Source organism: Denticeps clupeoides, chromosome 6 (genome assembly GCF_900700375.1).
Source record: "Denticeps clupeoides chromosome 6, fDenClu1.1, whole genome shotgun sequence".
In the NCBI taxonomy this organism is placed as follows: domain Eukaryota; kingdom Metazoa; phylum Chordata; class Actinopteri; order Clupeiformes; family Denticipitidae; genus Denticeps; species Denticeps clupeoides.
This window is the reverse complement of record NC_041712.1, coordinates 20,569,961-20,588,157: the sequence shown is the minus strand read 5'-3', so window position 1 is coordinate 20,588,157 and position 18,197 is coordinate 20,569,961. Positions and strand designations below refer to the sequence as shown.

The window sequence follows — 18,197 nt, the reverse complement described above, 5'->3', positions numbered from 1 at the left end:
GTGAAACCAGTAACTGCAAAGGTGCACAAGGTGGCGCTAAAAACGAGGGCTCGTCGAAATCAAGCCTTTGAACATTTTTAAAACCGACACAAACCTGTAGCAATATTTCATATCTTCTACGATGATTCATACTTGGGTATTTAGAGAATTTGGTGAAGAGTGTTGTGTAAAAACTGTATTATCTTGACTGTAACCGAGAATCTCTAGTATGCGTCTGGAATTACGGGACACAATGGAAAAAAAAGTGACTGCCGCTTAAAACACTGAACTGCGATGAATTCGAATAAATCTTCTGCGTTTGCTGTTGCTTGCATTGCGTGTACAGTATGCTTACACGTCAGCTATCAGCACTCTTCGTGCTCCTCAAAGCTCCAATCTGTGAAGAGCTACCGTCAATCCACGAATCCAAAAACAGAGCTCACTTATTGACGTTTAATTTCTGTTTTAATGCAATGTTAGCCCACAGATGGAAAAAAAAAGTCCGCTCGTAATATGCAACGCGGGCACTTTTTTGCGCAGGCCATTGGTTTCCTCCGGACGTTTTGTCGAGGACGGACCGGAAGCGGTCGTTCGACGGACGCCTGCGGATATTTCGGAGGTAACGACGTCCGTTCGGCCGCGCCGAGTCCCCTTACGAGCCCCGGAGTCGTGTGTCGTGCTCGGTCACGTACGCGCGGCCGGAGCGCCTTCGTCGTCGGGAGTTTAGGGGACCAGCGGGCCGCGAAGCTCGGGTCGAGACGCGCTTATTTCCCCAGCCTCCACGCCGCCGCTTCGGCCTCGCCAGTTGGTCGGAAGGAGCCCAGCTCCCTCTCTCTTTTTTTTTCTGCCATTCCACATTGCATTTCGAATCGTTTTCTCGTTTGCTCGGTCCGGTTAATCTAATTCCGACAGTCTAGCGTGTTTGTGCAGAAATACGGACTTGTCGTGTGTTGGGATTTAACATGAATATAATAATAATTCCATATGTTTGCAGTAATGCACCGTTAGAATAAAAGCACACCAGCATGCATGGGAAGGGGTGCAGCGCCCCGAAGAAGCGCAGATAGAGATCATCGGCCGGGCGCTTTTCCGGGAACACACCCTGCATGTTGTACGGAGATATATTGCAGGGATGAGAGCGTTTTAAAAAACCAAGACGTCCTCGTTTTCTCACGGCAGATGAGCGGAGAGCCGGGGGCAAATAAAGAATTCCACGAGCAGCTGCGCCTGCAGCAGCTCTATGGTGAAAAGAAGCCGGAGGGGGCGGATCCGTACACGTACGTGGACCCAGACGACGGCACGGTTTACGACTGGGACCATGAGAAGAAAGCATGGTTCCCCAAGGTAGGACTAGGCCCACTGAATATCCCGAAATGATCAGGTTCCTGTGAAAGTGAAGTGATAGTCATTGTGAAACACTGCAGCACAGCACACGGTGACACAACAAAACGTGTCCTCTGCTTTTAACCATTACCCCTGGTGAGCAGTGAGCAGCCGTGACAGGCGCCAGGGGGGCAGTGTGTGGGGACTCAGAGGCACCTTGGCAGATCAGGATTCAAACCGGCAACCTTCTGCAAGGCCACCACTGCCCCAGCAATATTTTAATATATTTAATATAATAGTTTGGTAGTAGTGGGTGGTAGTAGCCTAGTGGGTAACACACTCGCCTATGAACCAGAAGACCCAGGTGTCCCTGAGCAAGACACTTAACCCTGAGTTGCTCGGGGGGGGGGAGACTGTCCCTGTAACTACTGATTGTAAGTCGCTCTGGATAAGGGTGTCTGATAAATGCTGTTAATGTAAATGTAGTTTAATATGTGTGTGGGTCTCCTTCTCAGTGGCAACTTTAAATATCATTACTATGGCCTGAGAATCAAAGCCACATCCTCCCTTCCACGGCTGAAGAGAGTGTTACGCTAATGAGTAGTCACCATGGAGATACCAGGGATCGAACCTGGGACCTCATGCATGCAGAGCATGCGCCGTACCGCTGAGCTACATCCCCACACGTGATTGCTTGGCTCATTTGCAGATAACCGATGACTTTATGGCAGCCTATCAGGCCAATTACGGCTTTAATGAGGACGCTGGAGAGAGCACGTCTGCCTCAGCGGCGCCTACTGAGACCCGGGCGCCCGAGCCACCGGAGGAGAAAAAGTCGGAGGAGAACGCTTCGGCAGCCCAGCTTAAAGAGGCCAAAGAGAAGGGGGAGAAGAGGAAAGCGGATCCAGGTGCTCCCTTCTGAATCATTCCCGTTGTTCGCCGGTCGATGTCTCGCATACATCATGTACGGTTGCATCATGGACTGCCCTGCTGAATAATGATTCCAAGATTTGTCAGTACAGCTGTATACACGATGTAAATTGTATTGAAATACCGTTTCACACAGACCCCCCATAGTGCGATCGTAAAAGAAATATATATATTCAAATGATTTGGTCACGTGTTGTTGATGGCATTTAAATGAAAACAAAAAGGGTCCAAAGTACAAAGTTTTATTCGCTGAGCCGCCAGAAATGGCAGAATCCGCTCCGACCTGCCGGTAGAAGTGTGAACATTTGCTAGTCTCACGATTCGATTGCGATTATGAATCATGCTGCATCCAATACATTTGTACATTACTTCACAGAAGTTTTTTCAAATACAGGAGTTTTCTAGAAAAGTGAAGTGATTGTCACATGTGATACACAGCAGCACAGCACATGGTGCACACAGTGAAATTTGTCCTCTGCATTTATCCCGTCACCCTGAGTGAGCAGTGAGCAGCCATGACAGGCGCCCGGGGAGCAGTGTGTGGGGACGGTGCTTTGCTCAGTGTCACCTTGGCGGTTCGGGATTCGAACCGGAAACCTTCTGATTAACCGCTAGGCCACCACCACCCCTAGTTAAGGTCTCGTACACCTTTGTGGACACTTTGATTTGCTACAATGAGCAGGAAAACTCTGCATTCAGTCTGCGCTCACCTGACTCCGTAAACGGCAGAAGAACGCCTGGTTAAGACGTCCGAGCCATCAGGTGAGCGTGGACTGAACACAGACATATTTTTTTCTGCTCATTGTAGCCAATATAAAGCCTCTTTTAGAACAAAAATGGCACACATTGCGCTTCTTTAAAACAAAAAAAAACAAAAAATGCAGCAAGTTGCACTCTAACCGCTAACGATAATGTCGTGTTGTAGATCTCCTGACACTCACAGACTGATCAGAGAGACCGATTCCCGCTTTTATTCCATTGGTCGTACGCACAGCAGTCAAAAGTTCAACCAATTTCAAACTCCTACCTGGAGCGGCGTTGTACTCAGGTCGGCAACCACAGTCACTTCCGGCACTACTTTTCATCCAGAGTTTTTATGCCACCACTGGAGGAGCAACGTCAGTATGACCTAATCGACTATTTTCTGCACACCGTCAATTGCATCGCGATGCTTCGATTATACGATTAATTTCAACACCCACCTGCTGGTGAGAACTGTGCAGGAGCAGTTTAAACTTGAAGCAACTCCAAATCTACCTACAGCGGTCAAAAAAAGAAAAAGTAGGTTATACTTGAACAGGGCGCAGTCCAAATGCAAGATTTGATTTATCTTTACGGCATTTACCGCACGCACATTTTGTACACCAGCCAAAATTAGAATTTTTTTCCCATTTTGTACATTTTGCTTCTTTGCAGGGTGGTTTGATGTTGAAAAAGACAAAAACACCAATGTGTATGTCTCAGGTACGTATGTCTGATTGCACAAATATTTATTCTGCAAAGTGACCACGCTTCACCCAATAGCTCCATGATCTTTGTTAAATATATAATATATTGGTATATATTATAATGTAATAATAAGTACATTTGCTTCTAATTCATCCAGGCCTCCCACCTGACATCACGTCGGATGAGTTTGTTGAGTTCATGTCAAAGTGTGGCATCATAATGCGGGACCCCATCACTGAGGAGTACAAGGTGAAGCTGTACAAGGACCGTGATGGCAACCAGAAAGGGGATGGACTCTGCTGCTATCTGAAGGTTTGAGGCAGTCAGCTGGCATTCTTTCCCGCTGTTGCCAGTCTCTGATGAACCTTCGCCATTTTCTTCTGGCTTCAGCATTTATTACTTTATTTGAACAGAGACAGCAGTTTTACATTCATCTTGATGAAACTGAAGCCAAGTGTCTTAATCGCTGAAATTTGTTCTTTTGCTTGCTTAAAGAAAGCTCTAAGACATGACTTGGGTTTTTTTATTTTTATTTTGCACCATTTAAAAATCTATTTAAATGTGTTGCAATTAAAATCGGTGGCGATACAGTGTAATTACTCGGCCATGACTTCAAAGCCTCGGTGCCCTGGGAACTGCTTTAAATGGGATGTGTGACCATTCACTGACAGCAGGACAGAAAAAAAACATACTAAGCATATGTCCGACTGTGAATTTGAAGTTGGTCAAGTGTAAAAATAGTTATTCATGAAACGTCTGTGTGCACAGAGGGAGTCGGTGGCTCTGGCAGAGCGCCTGTTGGATGACTCTCAGATCCGGGGCTACCAGGTGCACGTGGAGGCGGCTCATTTCGAACTGAAGGGCCAGTACGACGCCAGCAAGAAGAAGAAGAAGTCTAAAGAATACCGCAAGAAAATGAAGCAGCAGCAAAAGTCAGCACCTGATCTTTTATATTTAACAGCATTCCAGTGTGGTACTTTCAAAGGCGCGGTCAGTATGCACGTCTGTGCATTTTTCATGTTTTTGTTTATACGTGCAATATGTGACTGTAGGCAGCTGGACTGGCGACCGGAGAAGCAGGGTGAGGCGCGCAAGCGTCATGAGAAGGTGCTGATCATCCAGAACATGTTTCACCCCAGCGACTTTGAGGTAAGTTGCTGCGAGGGCTGAGTTTATTGGGTCTCGGACACTACGTGTGCTATGGAGTATGGGTAATCTGCAAAGTCAGAATATAAGTGTGTTGCATGTGCACTCCCCCCACCCACCCCCAGCCTTCTGCCGTGCGCGTGCATGGGAGCGTGTGAACTATATTTCTGTGTTCGTGTTTGTTCGTGTACGCACGTGTCCATTAGGACTCAGCAGGTTGGTCTGCATTCCCCGTCCGCCTCTCTTTCCCTCCAGCGAATTTCAGGGGTGTGAGTGCAGTAAAGGTATGGCAGAGAGCAGTGGGCCACACACGTGCTGGCCAAGGACTAATTTAATGAGAACTAATTTAAAACTTGTTTAAAGCAAAAAATCAGTCCAAGCACAAGAAGGAAAAAATTATGTAAAAAAAAAAAACAGACCTCGGTCGTACTTCTGGAGTACCACCAGAACATTTTCATCCAGCCTGACCTTAATTAGCCACAGGCCTCTCTTAATGGCCTAATAAAGAAGGCAGTAGGTTGCAATCAGTGTGGGTTCGACTGAAAGGATTTCTGGCCTTTGGTGCTCATTGGTTGTAATAGTGTGTCACCTTCCATGGTGAAATATTTTATCCCCGATACAACTATAACTACAGCTTGTGTTTTTTTTATGCTTTTAAATACCAGAGTTGCATTAACACGAGACAGGGTTTTTGGAGTAATTATGCAGTAATAGGCCATTTTGTGTATCCGTACTTGTTTGTATCTGTCGTGTAGGAGAGTCAATAGAACATTTGACCTTGCAGGAAGACCCTCTAGTGCTGAATGAGTATCGAGAAGATCTTCGGACAGAGTGTGAGAAATTCGGTCAAGTGAAGAAGGTCATCATATTTGATGTGAGTGAAATTCCAGATCTAGTTTAAATACGTTTTTTTTTTAGCACAAGTCCTAAAAAAACCAAACACACTTAGCTTATGTGTTCACTGTGTGTGATTTGTGTGTCTGCATGTTTTTGCCACCATTCTTATCAGAGACACCCTGACGGCGTGGCATCAGTGGCGTTTAAAGAACCAGAGGACGCAGATGTGTGTCAGCTGGCACTAGACGGCCGCTGGTTTGGTGGCAGAAAGCTCTCTGCCAGTCTGTGGGATGGTGTCACTGACTACCAGGTGGGTTTTGTGCAAATTCCACTTAAACTACTACTTTCTGAATAGGGTTTAAGACTCAGCAGTGCTGGATATTTTAAAAATATATTTAGATCTTTATTGTATTTATAGGTGGACGAGACCAACCGTGAACGAGAGGAACGATTAAAGGGTTGGTCTTCCTTCTTGGATGGAAAGGATGGAAAGGCGGCTCAGGAGGACCCGTCCAAAACAGATAGTGGGACAAACGGAGCGAAGGAGCCCAAAGAGACTAGCGACAGTCAAAAGGCAGTAGCAGAGGAGACGGCATCAGCCCCGGCTTTAGAGAGCTCGGCGTCCCACGAAGACACCGAAAGCAGACCACAGCCCGATGAAGCCGAGGTGGAGTCGACTGACAGCAGCCTGGCAGGCAGCGATGATGAGGAAGCATAAAAGAGACATGATAAATGGACTCAAAAAAAAAAAAAAAAAGGTTTATAGCCCTCTCAATCAACCCCGATAAAATTGCATTGGCCCTGGACGTTGTCCAGTCTCTCTGCCTGGTCTGGGTCTTGGCAGAGATTCCTGGGCAGGGATGAAGAGCACCCTTACTTAGAGACTGGCACTGTATGTCATCTTCAGTCTTAACATTTCTCGTTGTGTCTCATTAGTGTTGTGTGTATTGGCAAGAGTTGTTTTAAATGTTTTATAATTAAAAGTGAACCTACTTTGGAAAATCTGCTAATCGTTCTTCTCCTGTCCCCACCTTGCTGTTGATTTTATCGAACGTATCGGCTGTTGAGCAACACTAATTGGGGTCGGGACGTGGCTTCTGTCGTCCCTGGAAGTGGCCGTGTGATAAAAGTCACTTTTCATAACAACTTACTGCTCCAGAACTTTTCTTTCCACGCGAGTCGTGGCTTATCGCCCCCGCCCCCACCGCCGAAAAAGAAAAAGCGTTTCAAGTTAAACTTGACGGGCCACATTCTGCCCGGGCGAATACAGAGAGCCACATACCGGGCAGGTTGTGGAATCAGCTCAGTGGCTTCTGAGAGTCAGAGGCTGAACACGGGCATTCGGATTCACTTGGGAGATTTTGTGGTGGATTAACACTCCATTCTCACTAAAATGATCTGGTTTGGATAACCTTGCTCTTTCTTTTTGGTTGGTAAGTTCCTTGAAAGATTTGTTCTAATAGTTTGTTATTTTAAGAAACCATTATAAAATATCTTTTAAAATAAGAATTTTTTTGACGTGATTGTTTTAAACAGAATCTGGCCGCCTTTTTGCAATGGAAAAGGAGAAGACCGAAGTACCCAGAGGCAAGGGCCACAAAGACCCTCCAGAGAGTGTCCTTTTCACCTATTACCAGGGTGACATCAACAGCGTGGTGGATGAGCACTTCTACCGGGCCCTTAACAAGGCCAGCATACCCAGAGACCTCAGCAGAAAGCCTGGTTCCCCCCAAGAGCTGACCGCCAAAGCCCATGGTGGTCCCAAAGTCAAGCAAGGTTTGTCCCACCGTGTTTGTGGTAAATGGGTTTGCCTGAGCAACATTCCAGAGCAGCCGATCTATGAAGATACTGCTGCACTTCCTTGTTGAGATTATCTGCATGTCATTGGCCATCAAAATGCCCATGAACCCGTTTTCAAGTCCTCCGGTGCATTAATCTTGTCTTTTCCGATTTGTAGAGTTTCCTACCTCCTCACAATGGGCTTTGCCCAATCCGTCCTGGCCGAAGACCTCGTTCCAACCTGCCTCTGTACTGTCCCAGTTCCCACCTGCAGAAGAACCTGTGGCTTCCCAAGGAGTCATCATGAGTCCCAGTGGGCTCACCACAAATTTCTGGAACTACCCTTCCAGACAAAGTAACAGCTTTGATCATTCCCCAATGCTGTACTCGCCAGCTGGTGCCGCCGAAGGCCCTGCCGACTCTTTCCTTAACTTGTTACACATGGATCGGCCGTTGGGCGCCATTGCAACGGCCCCCAAATCAGAGGGTCCAGACTGGAATTCTGCGCCGGGATTCAGAGACTCGGTGGGCAACCGAATCAGTACAGACCCAGGTACACAGTCCAGTTATGCAGCTCTTCTGTCCTTGTTTGCAACATTAAAATGAAGTCCTCAAAAGCATGAAACCAAAAAAAAAAAAAAAGCGCAAAGGAAAATTATTTACTTTATAAATGACAGATTTTTATAAATTACTAAAGCAGTGGCAAGCAGTCATGATATCATAAGTGTTTGCAATAACTAATCTTGGTATATATTTGCTTGCTTCGGTTCAATTAACTGTTAAATCCGGTTTAAGTTATGTAAGTGACTCGTGGCAATAAGGATCATTTTCCACCTTTCCAGGTGTGCAGGCGCAAGAAAGGAGCAAGAACCTGCACTGGTACTGAAGTACTGAAGAATGACTTCTGTTCTTGTGGAACTGTGTGGCGGTGAGTCTGCTGTCGAGGGTGCTGTGAGAACGTAGATCTGGGCATTACGACCAGAACTGGAACTGAAGAACTCTCAGATCACGCAGTGTCAAGGAACAGACGTGCGTTGCAAGAATGCATTTTGGTTTTTCGGTGGTGTGAGAGAACCTGTTTGGTTGCTGATTCTGCCAGCAAGAACAACAGACAGACGCTGCATTTGGCAATTCTTCTTTCAGGATAATTTTTTAATTATTATTTTAATGTTGATAAAACCGCTATAAATATATGTCTGATGGGATGAATATAGATATTGTGTTGTAACTATTAAAATGTTAAAATCACTACCCAATTGTGTGTTTAATGAGCACTGTAAATTATGAATGATGTGTTATGATACTGTGTGTGTGTGTGTGTGTGTGAGAAATAATTCTACATTTTTTGTATTATTTATCCAAATAATGTATTTTGAACTCTGTACAGGAAGTTTTCAGTTGAATAAGGTCAAACGTTAAATCATTAACGATTTGTGTTTGTTTTATATGTAATAAATTTGCCTTTTCTGATAATAAAATATAATAGACATAACAGTTATCATTATGGCATAATTCAGATTTGCACAGAGAGCTGCTCCTGCCTCAGAATTTCTGCATGGTTCTTTTAGATAATGGTACATTTATCAGACTCTCTTATCCAGAGCGACTTATTCAGTAGTGACAGGGACAGTCCCCCTGGAGACACTCTGGGTTAAGTGACAGGCAACCTTCTAATTACCCACTAGTCTACTTCCACACATTTCTTATTCCATCTGTGTTTTTATTTCACTTCCATCCTGTTCTTTTCAATATTTATTCAATCCATTTTTCGAGTATAGAGGGATAATATCTGAGTGCTTTATGTTAAGCATGCTGCAGATCTTCTGTAGAAGAGAGCTCCATAAAGACTGCAGCATTGTCCAGGACCCCCTCCCAGCATCAGATATTGCAGCATCAGGATCAGATCAGGCAGGATGCAGGAAAACGTTTATTGCTTATTCACACTGCCACTGTAAAGTTAAATCGACATGAACTCCTGACCACAAAAAAAAATCTATTTGTGAAAAGGTCATTTATGTAACAGAAATCAACCACAAATGGATTAACAATACAGAAATGTCTCATTTCTAAAAATTATGTTACAAAGACTGACCTTTTCAAATTAATTTATCAAAACAAATGACCTTTTTCCCCAATATTTTTTTACTGTACACACATTTTTAAGTGTGTACAGTCAGATCACTAAAAATATTGGGACATCGACACAATTCTAGTCTTTTGGGCTCTATACACCACCACACTGGATTTGGAGTGAAACTACTAAGATGTGCTTAAATTTTAATGATGCAGTTATTACAACAGTTTGTAGACGTGCCACCAAAAAGAAACGGAACAAATGAAAAATCATAAATCAGACTACCGCTTTTTAATACTTTAATTACAGCATGAAGTCTGAAATGCGTAGACATGGCCAGCCAGTGGGTTACATCCCTGGTGATGCTCTGCAGGGTCTCTACTGCAATTGGTGGCAGTGGTGGCATAGTGGGGAAGGTTGCTCCTCCTTGTGGTGGTTTAAAGAGCCAAAAGGATAATTGTGTCGATGTTCCAATATTTATGGACCTGACTGTATATAGTGTATTTCTGTAATTGGTCCCTGGGAAGGCAAGCCATATTGCACCCACTCACAACCAGACCCACCTCCACTGCATCACAGGATTACACCTACAGACTTCTGGCTGGACTTTCCGGCCAATGGGCCTGTAGCATCGCCAATCTCTGAGGTGATTTATCATGCTCTTATTGCCCTCTCCCCGTAAAGGTTGGTAAGGTTGGCGGTGAGAGTCGCGAGCGTGGGAAGCACGCCCGATTATCGATACACTGACACCTGATCAAATTTCATACCTGTGACTTGCACCCACTTACCAAGACCTTAAGAAAGTCAGCTTCTCTCCTAACATCTGTTCTAGAAAACATCTGCTCCTGGAACTGCAAAGGGCAGCTTCGCTTCAGTGTTTTCCCAGCGCTTGTTCACTAATGTCACATTCTGGGCTGCCAGCTCGTCCTCTCTGTCTACTCATCCCCTCTGTTCACGAGAAGCAATTTCTGAAATCCAGAACTTTTTTGATGTTTCTTGTTAGTGTGTAGGGAGGTAGTAGCCTAGTGGGTGAAGTTCGGCATACGCGCTGTGATTTTTCCTGGTCGTTTCCTTTAACCCATCTCAAACTGACCATACAGTCACAGGTTCAGACCCCACTTACTACCATTGTGTCCCAGAGCAAGACACTTAACGCTGAGTTGCTCCAGGGGGGACTGTCTCTGTAACTACTGACTGTAAGTCGCTCTGGATAAGGGCGTCTGATAAATGCTGTAAATGTAAATGTAATGTCACACAGTAAGATACATCACAGTGTCCATCTCCACCCTTTCTCCTCCATTACCCTCCATACTCTTCACTCCTTACCCCGGGGTGCGCAACTCGACGTCACAAATATGATCTTGGGACCACGCCCCAATAAGCAGATTATGCATTTTGATGGGTGAACTAGTGAATCTGTTAAACACTCCCAATTGACCATCTCCCAAGAGGAGGCCCTATACAGAATGGCCTGGTGTGTAGGTTCGAATACTGAATTTCATTGCAAATTGCTAATCAGATCACTAAATAGAGGAATGGTGCTGGAGTAAAGGTTATTCCAAAAACCCGAAGACTCTTTTCAAAGAGCCGAAATGTCCTATCTACTCTACACAAGCCCCTCGGTTTTTATGTAGCCTATTTGGCCCCAGATTGAGGAGCAGTCATCTCAGCAGGCCTCCTAGTAGATAATTGATGCCCTGGCATGCACGTATGATCTTCCATCTGCTCCGTCTCAAAAAATCATTTCTGAATAGGGTACATTTTAAAACGGAGAGGAAACATGCCGAATTGGCTTGAAAATTGCCAGCTTGACTCCACCACCATTGTGTCACTGCAGCCTTTCACCTGTATGGTTGTACAAAGTCTACTGGAGGGTAGAAGGCTGACCAGATACCAAACCCAACTGTTCTCTCGGGGGGAAGGCTGAGACCCAATCGAGTTCCTCCAGATCTCTATCCAGTACCTCCAATCGAGCAACTGTGGGACGTGCTGGTATACCAGGTCTGATCAATGGAGACACCACTTCGCAACGTACAGCAACTTCAGTCTGCTAGTGATGGACCACAGCATGCCATACCAGAGGTCCATGTCTTAAAGGGTCACTTCTGAGACATGAAAAAATATTTATTATTATTTATTATTAGGGACAGTCCCCCCCTGGAGACACTCAGTGTTAAGAGTCTTGCTCAGGGACAATAAGTGGGGTTGAACCTGTGAATTGGTGTTCTTCTGGTTCAAAGGTGAGTGTTATACCCACAAGGCTGCTCCCGCCCGGTTATGAACCGTTTTGAACAGTTGCCGGACAGTCCCTGGCCCACCCTTTTGACAAGCTTTTGGAGCCCGGCCTGCAAACTACCATCAGGGCTTTAAAATATCACCTAATTATGGAGTAGATGTTTTTTCCCTTACCTTGCAGGTCTTCCTAACTTTAACTTAATCATTTATATTGATGCCATGGGACAGAATGGACAGTCCAGAGTTTATCTCGGTGTGTGTGTGTGTGTGTGTGTGTGTTTGGGGGGTGGGTGCTGGCGATGCTCCTGAGTGGGCTGTAAGGAAGATTAATAAATAAGGGTGGAGAGGAAAGTAGCCCGGATCCACAGCACTCGAGGGCTGGCGGAGGGGCAGGAGCCTTCGGAACTTCAGAAGCAGCCCGTCCCGGCACCATGGACAGCGGCGCGCCGGACCCGAGCGCCAACGGCACGCTGCGCGACGCGCGGGCTGTCAGGGAGCTGGGCAGGGGGGGCCACACGGTGGCCGCCGTGTGCCTGGGCGTCATCTTCGTCGCCGGCTTCGTCTGCAACGTCGCCGTGCTGCTGGTGTTCGCGCGTTTCCAGAGCCTGTGGACGCCCATCAACCTGATCCTGCTGAACATCGTGGTGAGCGACGTGCTGGTGTGCGTCTTCGGGACGCCCTTCAGCTTCGCCGCGAGCGTCTACGGCCGCTGGCTGATCGGCACCCATGGGTGCAGGTGGTACGGGTTCGCCAACTCACTTTTCGGTGAGGTTTTTTTTTTTTTCTTTCCTTCTTTGTATTTACTTTTCAGAACCTTTTAACTCTCAGGTCCGATGTTGTTCCATCAAAAAGATCAATATCCAATCGAGTAAATACAAAGAGATATGACACTGTCACACCATGCTGACAAGAATAAAATACTCAACAAGCTTCATTAGACAATGTAATCTGTGCCAAGGCAGAACTACCTTGACATTCCACTTGAATACTTTCAATATGTGCAATGCTGTGGTCTATAGGCATTTCACTGCATAGTGTACTCAACAAATACAATTTGAAGTTGAATTTAAGAAAACTGAACACTGAAACGTGCAGCATTAGTTTGTCTGCTGCTGTATGGCTCCTTCTTTCTTCTCTATAAATAACATGTGTCCTCACACACGAGAAAAAGCTGGATACATCATTACTGGCCACCAGCAAATCAATAGTGCGCCACGCGAAGAAGTGTCACAATATGTGGCTGTATAGATTTATTGTCTCCCCCCAAGAAAAATACCATCCCTAGTATCTGCTGGGCTGTTCTGCACAATCACATCAGAATCACTATAGTGTACATTCCACATGACATACACACACACACAAATATGCATGGCTGTCAAAATGTAACAAATGAATCACACATTCTCAAGACTAAAGCTTCTTGTAATATATACAGTACAGGCCAAAAGTTTGGACACACCTTCTCATTCAATGTGTTTTCTTTATTTTCATGACAATTTACATTGTAGATTCTCACTGAAGGTATCAAAACTATGAATGAACACATGTGGAGTTATGAACTTAACAAAAAAAGGTGTAATAACTGAAAACATGTTTTATATTCTAGTTTCTTTGCTCTGATTACTGCTTTGCACACTCTTGGCATTCTCTCGATGAGCTTCAAGAGGTCGTCACCTGAAATGGTTTTCCAACAGTCTTGAAGGAGTTGTTGGTCCAGCTCACCCCAAACCATCTCGATTGAGTTCAGGTCCAGTGACTGTGGAGGCCAGGTCACCACTTTTTGTTAAGTACATAACTCCACATGTAAATAACTCTACATAACTACCAATGTAAATGGTCATAAAAATAAAGAAAACACACTGAATGAGAAGATGTGTCCAAACTTTTGGCCTGTACTGTATATATAAAAAAAAAGATTTGCATGGAAAAGAAGTAAAGCGAACCGGCAACCTTCAGATTACGGGTTCGCTTCCTTACCCTTTTGGCCACCACTGCCCCTCAGTGGTGAGATGTTGCTGTGGCAGAAAGTTGGCATGTTCACTAGGTGGATTGGTGTTCCAGGATGGAATGCTGCTATGTTAATGCGATAATGTGTTATAAAGCGTGAAATATTTCAAATATATGTGTATACAATCTACATTCATGCGTAGGATGCATCTTTTCACAAAGTATGTTCTACTTGAGAGGGTTCTACTTGAATAATTCGCCGACTATTAGATAAAAGTTTTGTGCCATTTTGTCCTCCATGCAGGGATCGTTTCACTTGTATCCTTTGCCATTCTCTCGTTTGAGCGCTATTGCACCATACTTTGCTACTCGAAGGCTGACATCTCGGACTACCGGAAAGCCTGGCTGTCCATTGCGTGCTGTTGGCTCTACTCCTTGTTTTGGACTCTGCCGCCCTTGTTTGGATGGAGCAGCTATGGGCCGGAGGGGCCGGGCACCACCTGCTCCGTGCAGTGGCACCAACACTCCCCCGGCAACGTCTCCTATGTCATCTGCCTCTTCATCTTTTGTCTTCTCCTTCCACTCCTGCTCATGGTCTTCTGCTATAGCAAGATCCTCATCGCCATCCGTGGGGTGAGTGCAGAGGGATCAGAAGTACCCACCTTCTAGCACCTAAACCCTGCTGGGTTGGTACATTAGCAAGAGCACAGTCCAGCATCACAGTCATGCATGGTTTCAAAATGTCAAAAACCAGTTTCTCCCCCAGACAAATTCTTGACAAATCCACCAGTATAAATTCAGGATAGCCTGAATTCACAAAGCCTTGAGCCAACACAAGCAACCTATGGGTGCCAGACAGCAGCAAAATGATGCAAACCTGCTCACAAAAGGCTCGAGTTAGCATTGCGAATATTACAATACGCATGTGAAACATCATGCACAATAAAAGTCCAAGCAGGTTCTGCATTCCGCTGCCGAGCTCATTAGTCAGAGAGTTCCGAAGCTGAAAGATTCTCAGTCTGGATGTGAGGGAAAGGCATGTGAATAATCCTCCATGAACAAAACCAAGTGTTTCACCCTCATTAATTAGCCCGGCGCATGGCCTTAACCCCTGCCATTATGCGGCTGTTAAGACAGCGGCATAATATCGCATTTCCCAGGCATTTGAAATGTTCATTAAAAAGGAAATACTGAGAATACATGAGAATATGAGACTGCAAGGTTCTGCAAATATGAGCATCCTTTGGATGATTCATTAATAGTAACTCATGGCAAGGATCATAAGTTATGTGGTGGTAGACGGAGGACCAATATTTCAAAAGAGAAGTGGGTGATTCAGACTTATGACTATATGGATAAAATGTCATTTTATACAAGCAACATCTTCAAATATGATGACATTTAAAAATAATGTTCAAGTGTCAAGGCACAGTGAAAAGCACTCTTTAGATAAATGTTATATTCATAACAACCAGGACATTGAATGATTCTTTAAAAACTTTTATTTAGCTTGCTGGCTGTATATATATAGTACCATGCATCTGTTATACAGAGAAAAGCAATGTTACCAGCAATACTAAAATAGCCTGACAACAGCCTTCAGTGTCTGCATGACACCCCAGGAGACCCCAGAATCCAGCATGGATTTGTCCTTTCTGATGACAACTTGTTATGATGCTCATTACTGATTGTCAAATCCTGCTGAGTATGAAGATTGTTCGGTGATAATTGCCCACTGACAAAAATTTGCTGTTTTTGTAGAGCCTATGGGCACGTGCACTATGCATCATTATCATCAAGTTTTATGGCCACTCGTCTTGTACAGTTTTTTATTTAGCTGTGCAGCTATGTGCTGATGTTCAGTGCTTGTCACGATTTGGATAGCATCTGAAACATCCCGATGTAACTTATTTTCTTGTGTGTGTGTCATTTTTTTGATACAGTCAACTGTATTGTGCACTGAACTATACTAAATATAATTTATAATTTTACAGCAGAATATGCTGGTCTATATTTGAGGTTTTTGTTTCTGAACGGTTGTAAGTGTGATCAGTTTTAGTTGCAGTCGTCAATTCATAAGTGTGACTTTATACAAATCCTGCTGCAGGCTGCCAAGATCAACCAGACCACCGCACAACGCCGAGAGACCCACGTGATGCTGATGGTGGTTTCCATGGTTGCCTGTTACCTGCTGTGCTGGATGCCTTATGGGATAGTGGCCCTGATAGCCATGTTCGGCCGGGCCGGCCTGATTGGCCCCACTGCCAGCATCATCCCGTCAATACTGGCCAAGAGCAGCACAGTCCTCAATCCCATCATTTATGTCCTGTTCAACAACCAGGTGACTTTGTAGTGTCTGTGTGCAGCTGCAGCTGAGAAAGCAAAGGAAATGTAATTCAAGCATTGACCACTAGGGGACATTGTGCCATTTAGTGTTGGAGCACAATGCAGCAAGGCTTTCGTTGTGAAGGGGCAAGTAGGATATAAGCAACTGAAAGAGCTGGTGTGTGGTTACACTGATGTCACTCCTTACTATACGTGGGACAAAAATAAACCAATGCGTCAGAATAACATTATACTTCCTTTGCCGATTCGTTATTGGTACAGTGGTATCTGATATGGATGTGTCACTTAAACCTCATACAGTGCAGTCTTCCTCTATTCTTCAAAACATACAGTGATTTATGAGACATTTCAGTTCGATGTTGAAATAATAAGAATAAAAGACAATGATCCTGCAACGTACTGACTCTGGAATAATGGCCGGGATTGTTATGTCATCGGTATCAGGGATTATATCTTGATATTTTAGAGCATTTCGGGATTCTCTACAAGGCCCTGTGTCACATTACTCCATCTCTTGTGTCACTTGTTGCTTACACGTGACCTTGTTTCTGCTTGTGATCTCAGTTCTACAGATGCTTCATGACACTGATAAGGTGCGGCTCAGACCCCCAAGACCACCACTCCCTCCACACCCTGCAGAGTAGCCCAGCAGCAGCAGCAGCAGCACATCAACCTGAGGACCCGCAGGAAGTGAACGCCACCCCACCCGGCTCCCCTGGGCTCTCAGATCACTGTGACGGAGAGAGTGCAGCACCCCAGGGTGGAAATGTAGAAAAAGACAAGCAATCGCTGGTGCTGGTGGTCCACTACAGCCCCTAACTAGTTCGTCGTGCTGACCCCTGTACAGTTAGTTTGAGGAGATATGCAATTTCTGTTTGTGCAAAGCATATGGCATGTGAAATAATTTCCTTTTTGCGCAGAATCCAGGAGCAACCAAGCTGTGTCTCTGCGACACTGGAAAGCTTGGTCAGAAACAGGACTGTATGTATGTATGCAGGACAACTTCTGTAAGGTATTGAGCAAAGTGAGCGAAGGTCATAGAATTCTCATTTGCCATGGAATCATTTTAAAGTATGTAATGTTTGCTTGTTGAAATGCACTGCATTGGTTCAGAAGTAATTCTGTCCCTCAGAGACTTTCCCTGCGATGCATTTTTACTTGTTCCCACTAGATGTCAGCATTCACATTGTGTCTCTACAGATAGCATCTGCCCTTTGACCCCAGACAAATCTCTTATTAGATTTTTCATTTCAGCACCTTCAGATTTAATATTAAAGTCTTTAGAGAAGACTTGGGAAAACTGCAGTTACCCCAGAGTTGGTATTTACTCTGATCTGTACAAATAATATAAAAAAAAAATGTACAAAAATAATAATAATATGATAAAATAGAATAGGAAGTATTTGTAAAAGCTTTTTGTAAAGTACAGTTCTTTGTACAAACCTGCGATATGAGAGATTTTATTATTCAGATGTGAGCTGAATCAGCACTTTCTCCAGCTCAGGCACGCAGCCACACAAAAGACACAGAGACTTACTAAACATCACCGTTTGTGGATGGTAGACCATTTAAATTCATAAAATGCCACTTGATGTTATTTCTGCATTAATAATAACAATAATATTTATATCACCGCTGCAACTGGATTAACAATCTGTACACAGCAGACAGCACGTCAGCAATTCGCTGAGAAACAGTAAATCTTTTCACCCTGCATAAAAATTGCCCTATTTTGTATATTTAAAAAATATCCAGAGCCACCTTTTCTCCATTCAGAACGACTCATATCTGGCTGCCTCTAACAGTATCGGCACAGGTCAACTTTTTGGTAGTGTTGCCAGGCAGCGTTGCTGGGCAACATTGTTACCTACACTGCCTAAATCACTCCGCAAAAAAGTCTGGAAATTATCCATTATCTGGCGAGTTCTATTTTAAGTCCTCTAATCACTTAACATATTTTCTTAGATTTATGTTACCAAAGCCCATTATTACAAAAAAAATGGCACACTGCAGGGGCAGTGGTGGCCTAGCGGTTAAGGAAGCGACCCTGTAATCAGAAGGTTGCCGGTTCGAATCCCGATCCGCCAAGGTACCACTGAGGTGCCACTGAGCAAAGCAACCGTCCCCACACACTGCTCCCCGGGCGCCGGTC

At 44.7% G+C, this 18,197-nt stretch overlaps 3 protein-coding genes and 1 non-coding gene across 7 annotated transcripts; 3 read left to right on the top strand and 1 right to left on the bottom strand.

The window, feature by feature from the left end:
* Nucleotides 1–552: 552 nt before the first annotated feature.
* htatsf1 (HIV-1 Tat specific factor 1) lies at nucleotides 553–8,694 on the top strand. 4 transcript variants are annotated; one of them, XM_028983519.1, is made up of 13 exons: nucleotides 553–598; nucleotides 1,159–1,323; nucleotides 2,012–2,210; nucleotides 3,649–3,696; nucleotides 3,839–3,993; nucleotides 4,450–4,613; nucleotides 4,734–4,830; nucleotides 5,612–5,701; nucleotides 5,837–5,974; nucleotides 6,083–7,097; nucleotides 7,201–7,440; nucleotides 7,622–7,996; nucleotides 8,286–8,694. In XM_028983519.1, the coding sequence occupies exons 2-10, from the start codon at nucleotides 1,159–1,161 to the stop codon at nucleotides 6,380–6,382; spliced, it is 1,356 nt and encodes a 451-aa protein (XP_028839352.1). In that variant the 5' UTR covers nucleotides 553–598; the 3' UTR covers nucleotides 6,383–7,097; nucleotides 7,201–7,440; nucleotides 7,622–7,996; nucleotides 8,286–8,694. The 4 variants fall into 4 exon arrangements, with proteins under 4 accessions (XP_028839352.1, XP_028839354.1, XP_028839353.1 ...); XM_028983521.1 differs by lacking the exon at nucleotides 553–598 and adding an exon at nucleotides 605–783; XM_028983520.1 differs by lacking the exon at nucleotides 553–598 and adding an exon at nucleotides 605–787.
* trnaa-ugc (transfer RNA alanine (anticodon UGC)) lies at nucleotides 1,913–1,984 on the bottom strand. Its single transcript has one exon. It is a non-coding gene; the product is annotated as a tRNA-Ala (tRNA).
* On the top strand, nucleotides 7,221–8,329 carry LOC114792206 (transcription cofactor vestigial-like protein 1). Its single transcript, XM_028983121.1, has 3 exons — nucleotides 7,221–7,440; nucleotides 7,622–7,996; nucleotides 8,286–8,329. Exons 1-3 carry the CDS (start codon nucleotides 7,221–7,223, stop codon nucleotides 8,327–8,329), a joined length of 639 nt encoding a protein of 212 aa, XP_028838954.1.
* Nucleotides 8,695–12,183: 3,489 nt separating the features above from the next.
* On the top strand, nucleotides 12,184–16,864 carry tmtops3b (teleost multiple tissue opsin 3b). Its single transcript, XM_028983120.1, has 4 exons — nucleotides 12,184–12,517; nucleotides 14,004–14,332; nucleotides 15,807–16,040; nucleotides 16,610–16,864. The coding sequence occupies exons 1-4, from the start codon at nucleotides 12,184–12,186 to the stop codon at nucleotides 16,862–16,864; spliced, it is 1,152 nt and encodes a 383-aa protein (XP_028838953.1).
* The last annotated feature ends 1,333 nt before the right edge of the window (nucleotides 16,865–18,197 follow it).

Coding starts and splice junctions, on each gene's coding strand:
- htatsf1 (XM_028983518.1), top strand. CDS start 1,009: ATGGGAAGGGGTGCAGCGCCCCGAAGAAGCGCAGATAGAGATCATCGG. Junction 1,324..2,011: donor AGAAAGCATGGTTCCCCAAG/GTAGGACTAGGC, acceptor GCTCATTTGCAG/ATAACCGATGACTTTATGGC. Junction 4,614..4,733: donor AAAATGAAGCAGCAGCAAAA/GTCAGCACCTGA, acceptor ATGTGACTGTAG/GCAGCTGGACTGGCGACCGG.
- LOC114792206 (XM_028983121.1), top strand. CDS start 7,221: ATGGAAAAGGAGAAGACCGAAGTACCCAGAGGCAAGGGCCACAAAGAC. Junction 7,441..7,621: donor TGGTCCCAAAGTCAAGCAAG/GTTTGTCCCACC, acceptor TCCGATTTGTAG/AGTTTCCTACCTCCTCACAA. Junction 7,997..8,285: donor CCGAATCAGTACAGACCCAG/GTACACAGTCCA, acceptor CCACCTTTCCAG/GTGTGCAGGCGCAAGAAAGG.
- tmtops3b (XM_028983120.1), top strand. CDS start 12,184: ATGGACAGCGGCGCGCCGGACCCGAGCGCCAACGGCACGCTGCGCGAC. Junction 12,518..14,003: donor GTTCGCCAACTCACTTTTCG/GTGAGGTTTTTT, acceptor TCCTCCATGCAG/GGATCGTTTCACTTGTATCC. Junction 14,333..15,806: donor TCCTCATCGCCATCCGTGGG/GTGAGTGCAGAG, acceptor ATCCTGCTGCAG/GCTGCCAAGATCAACCAGAC.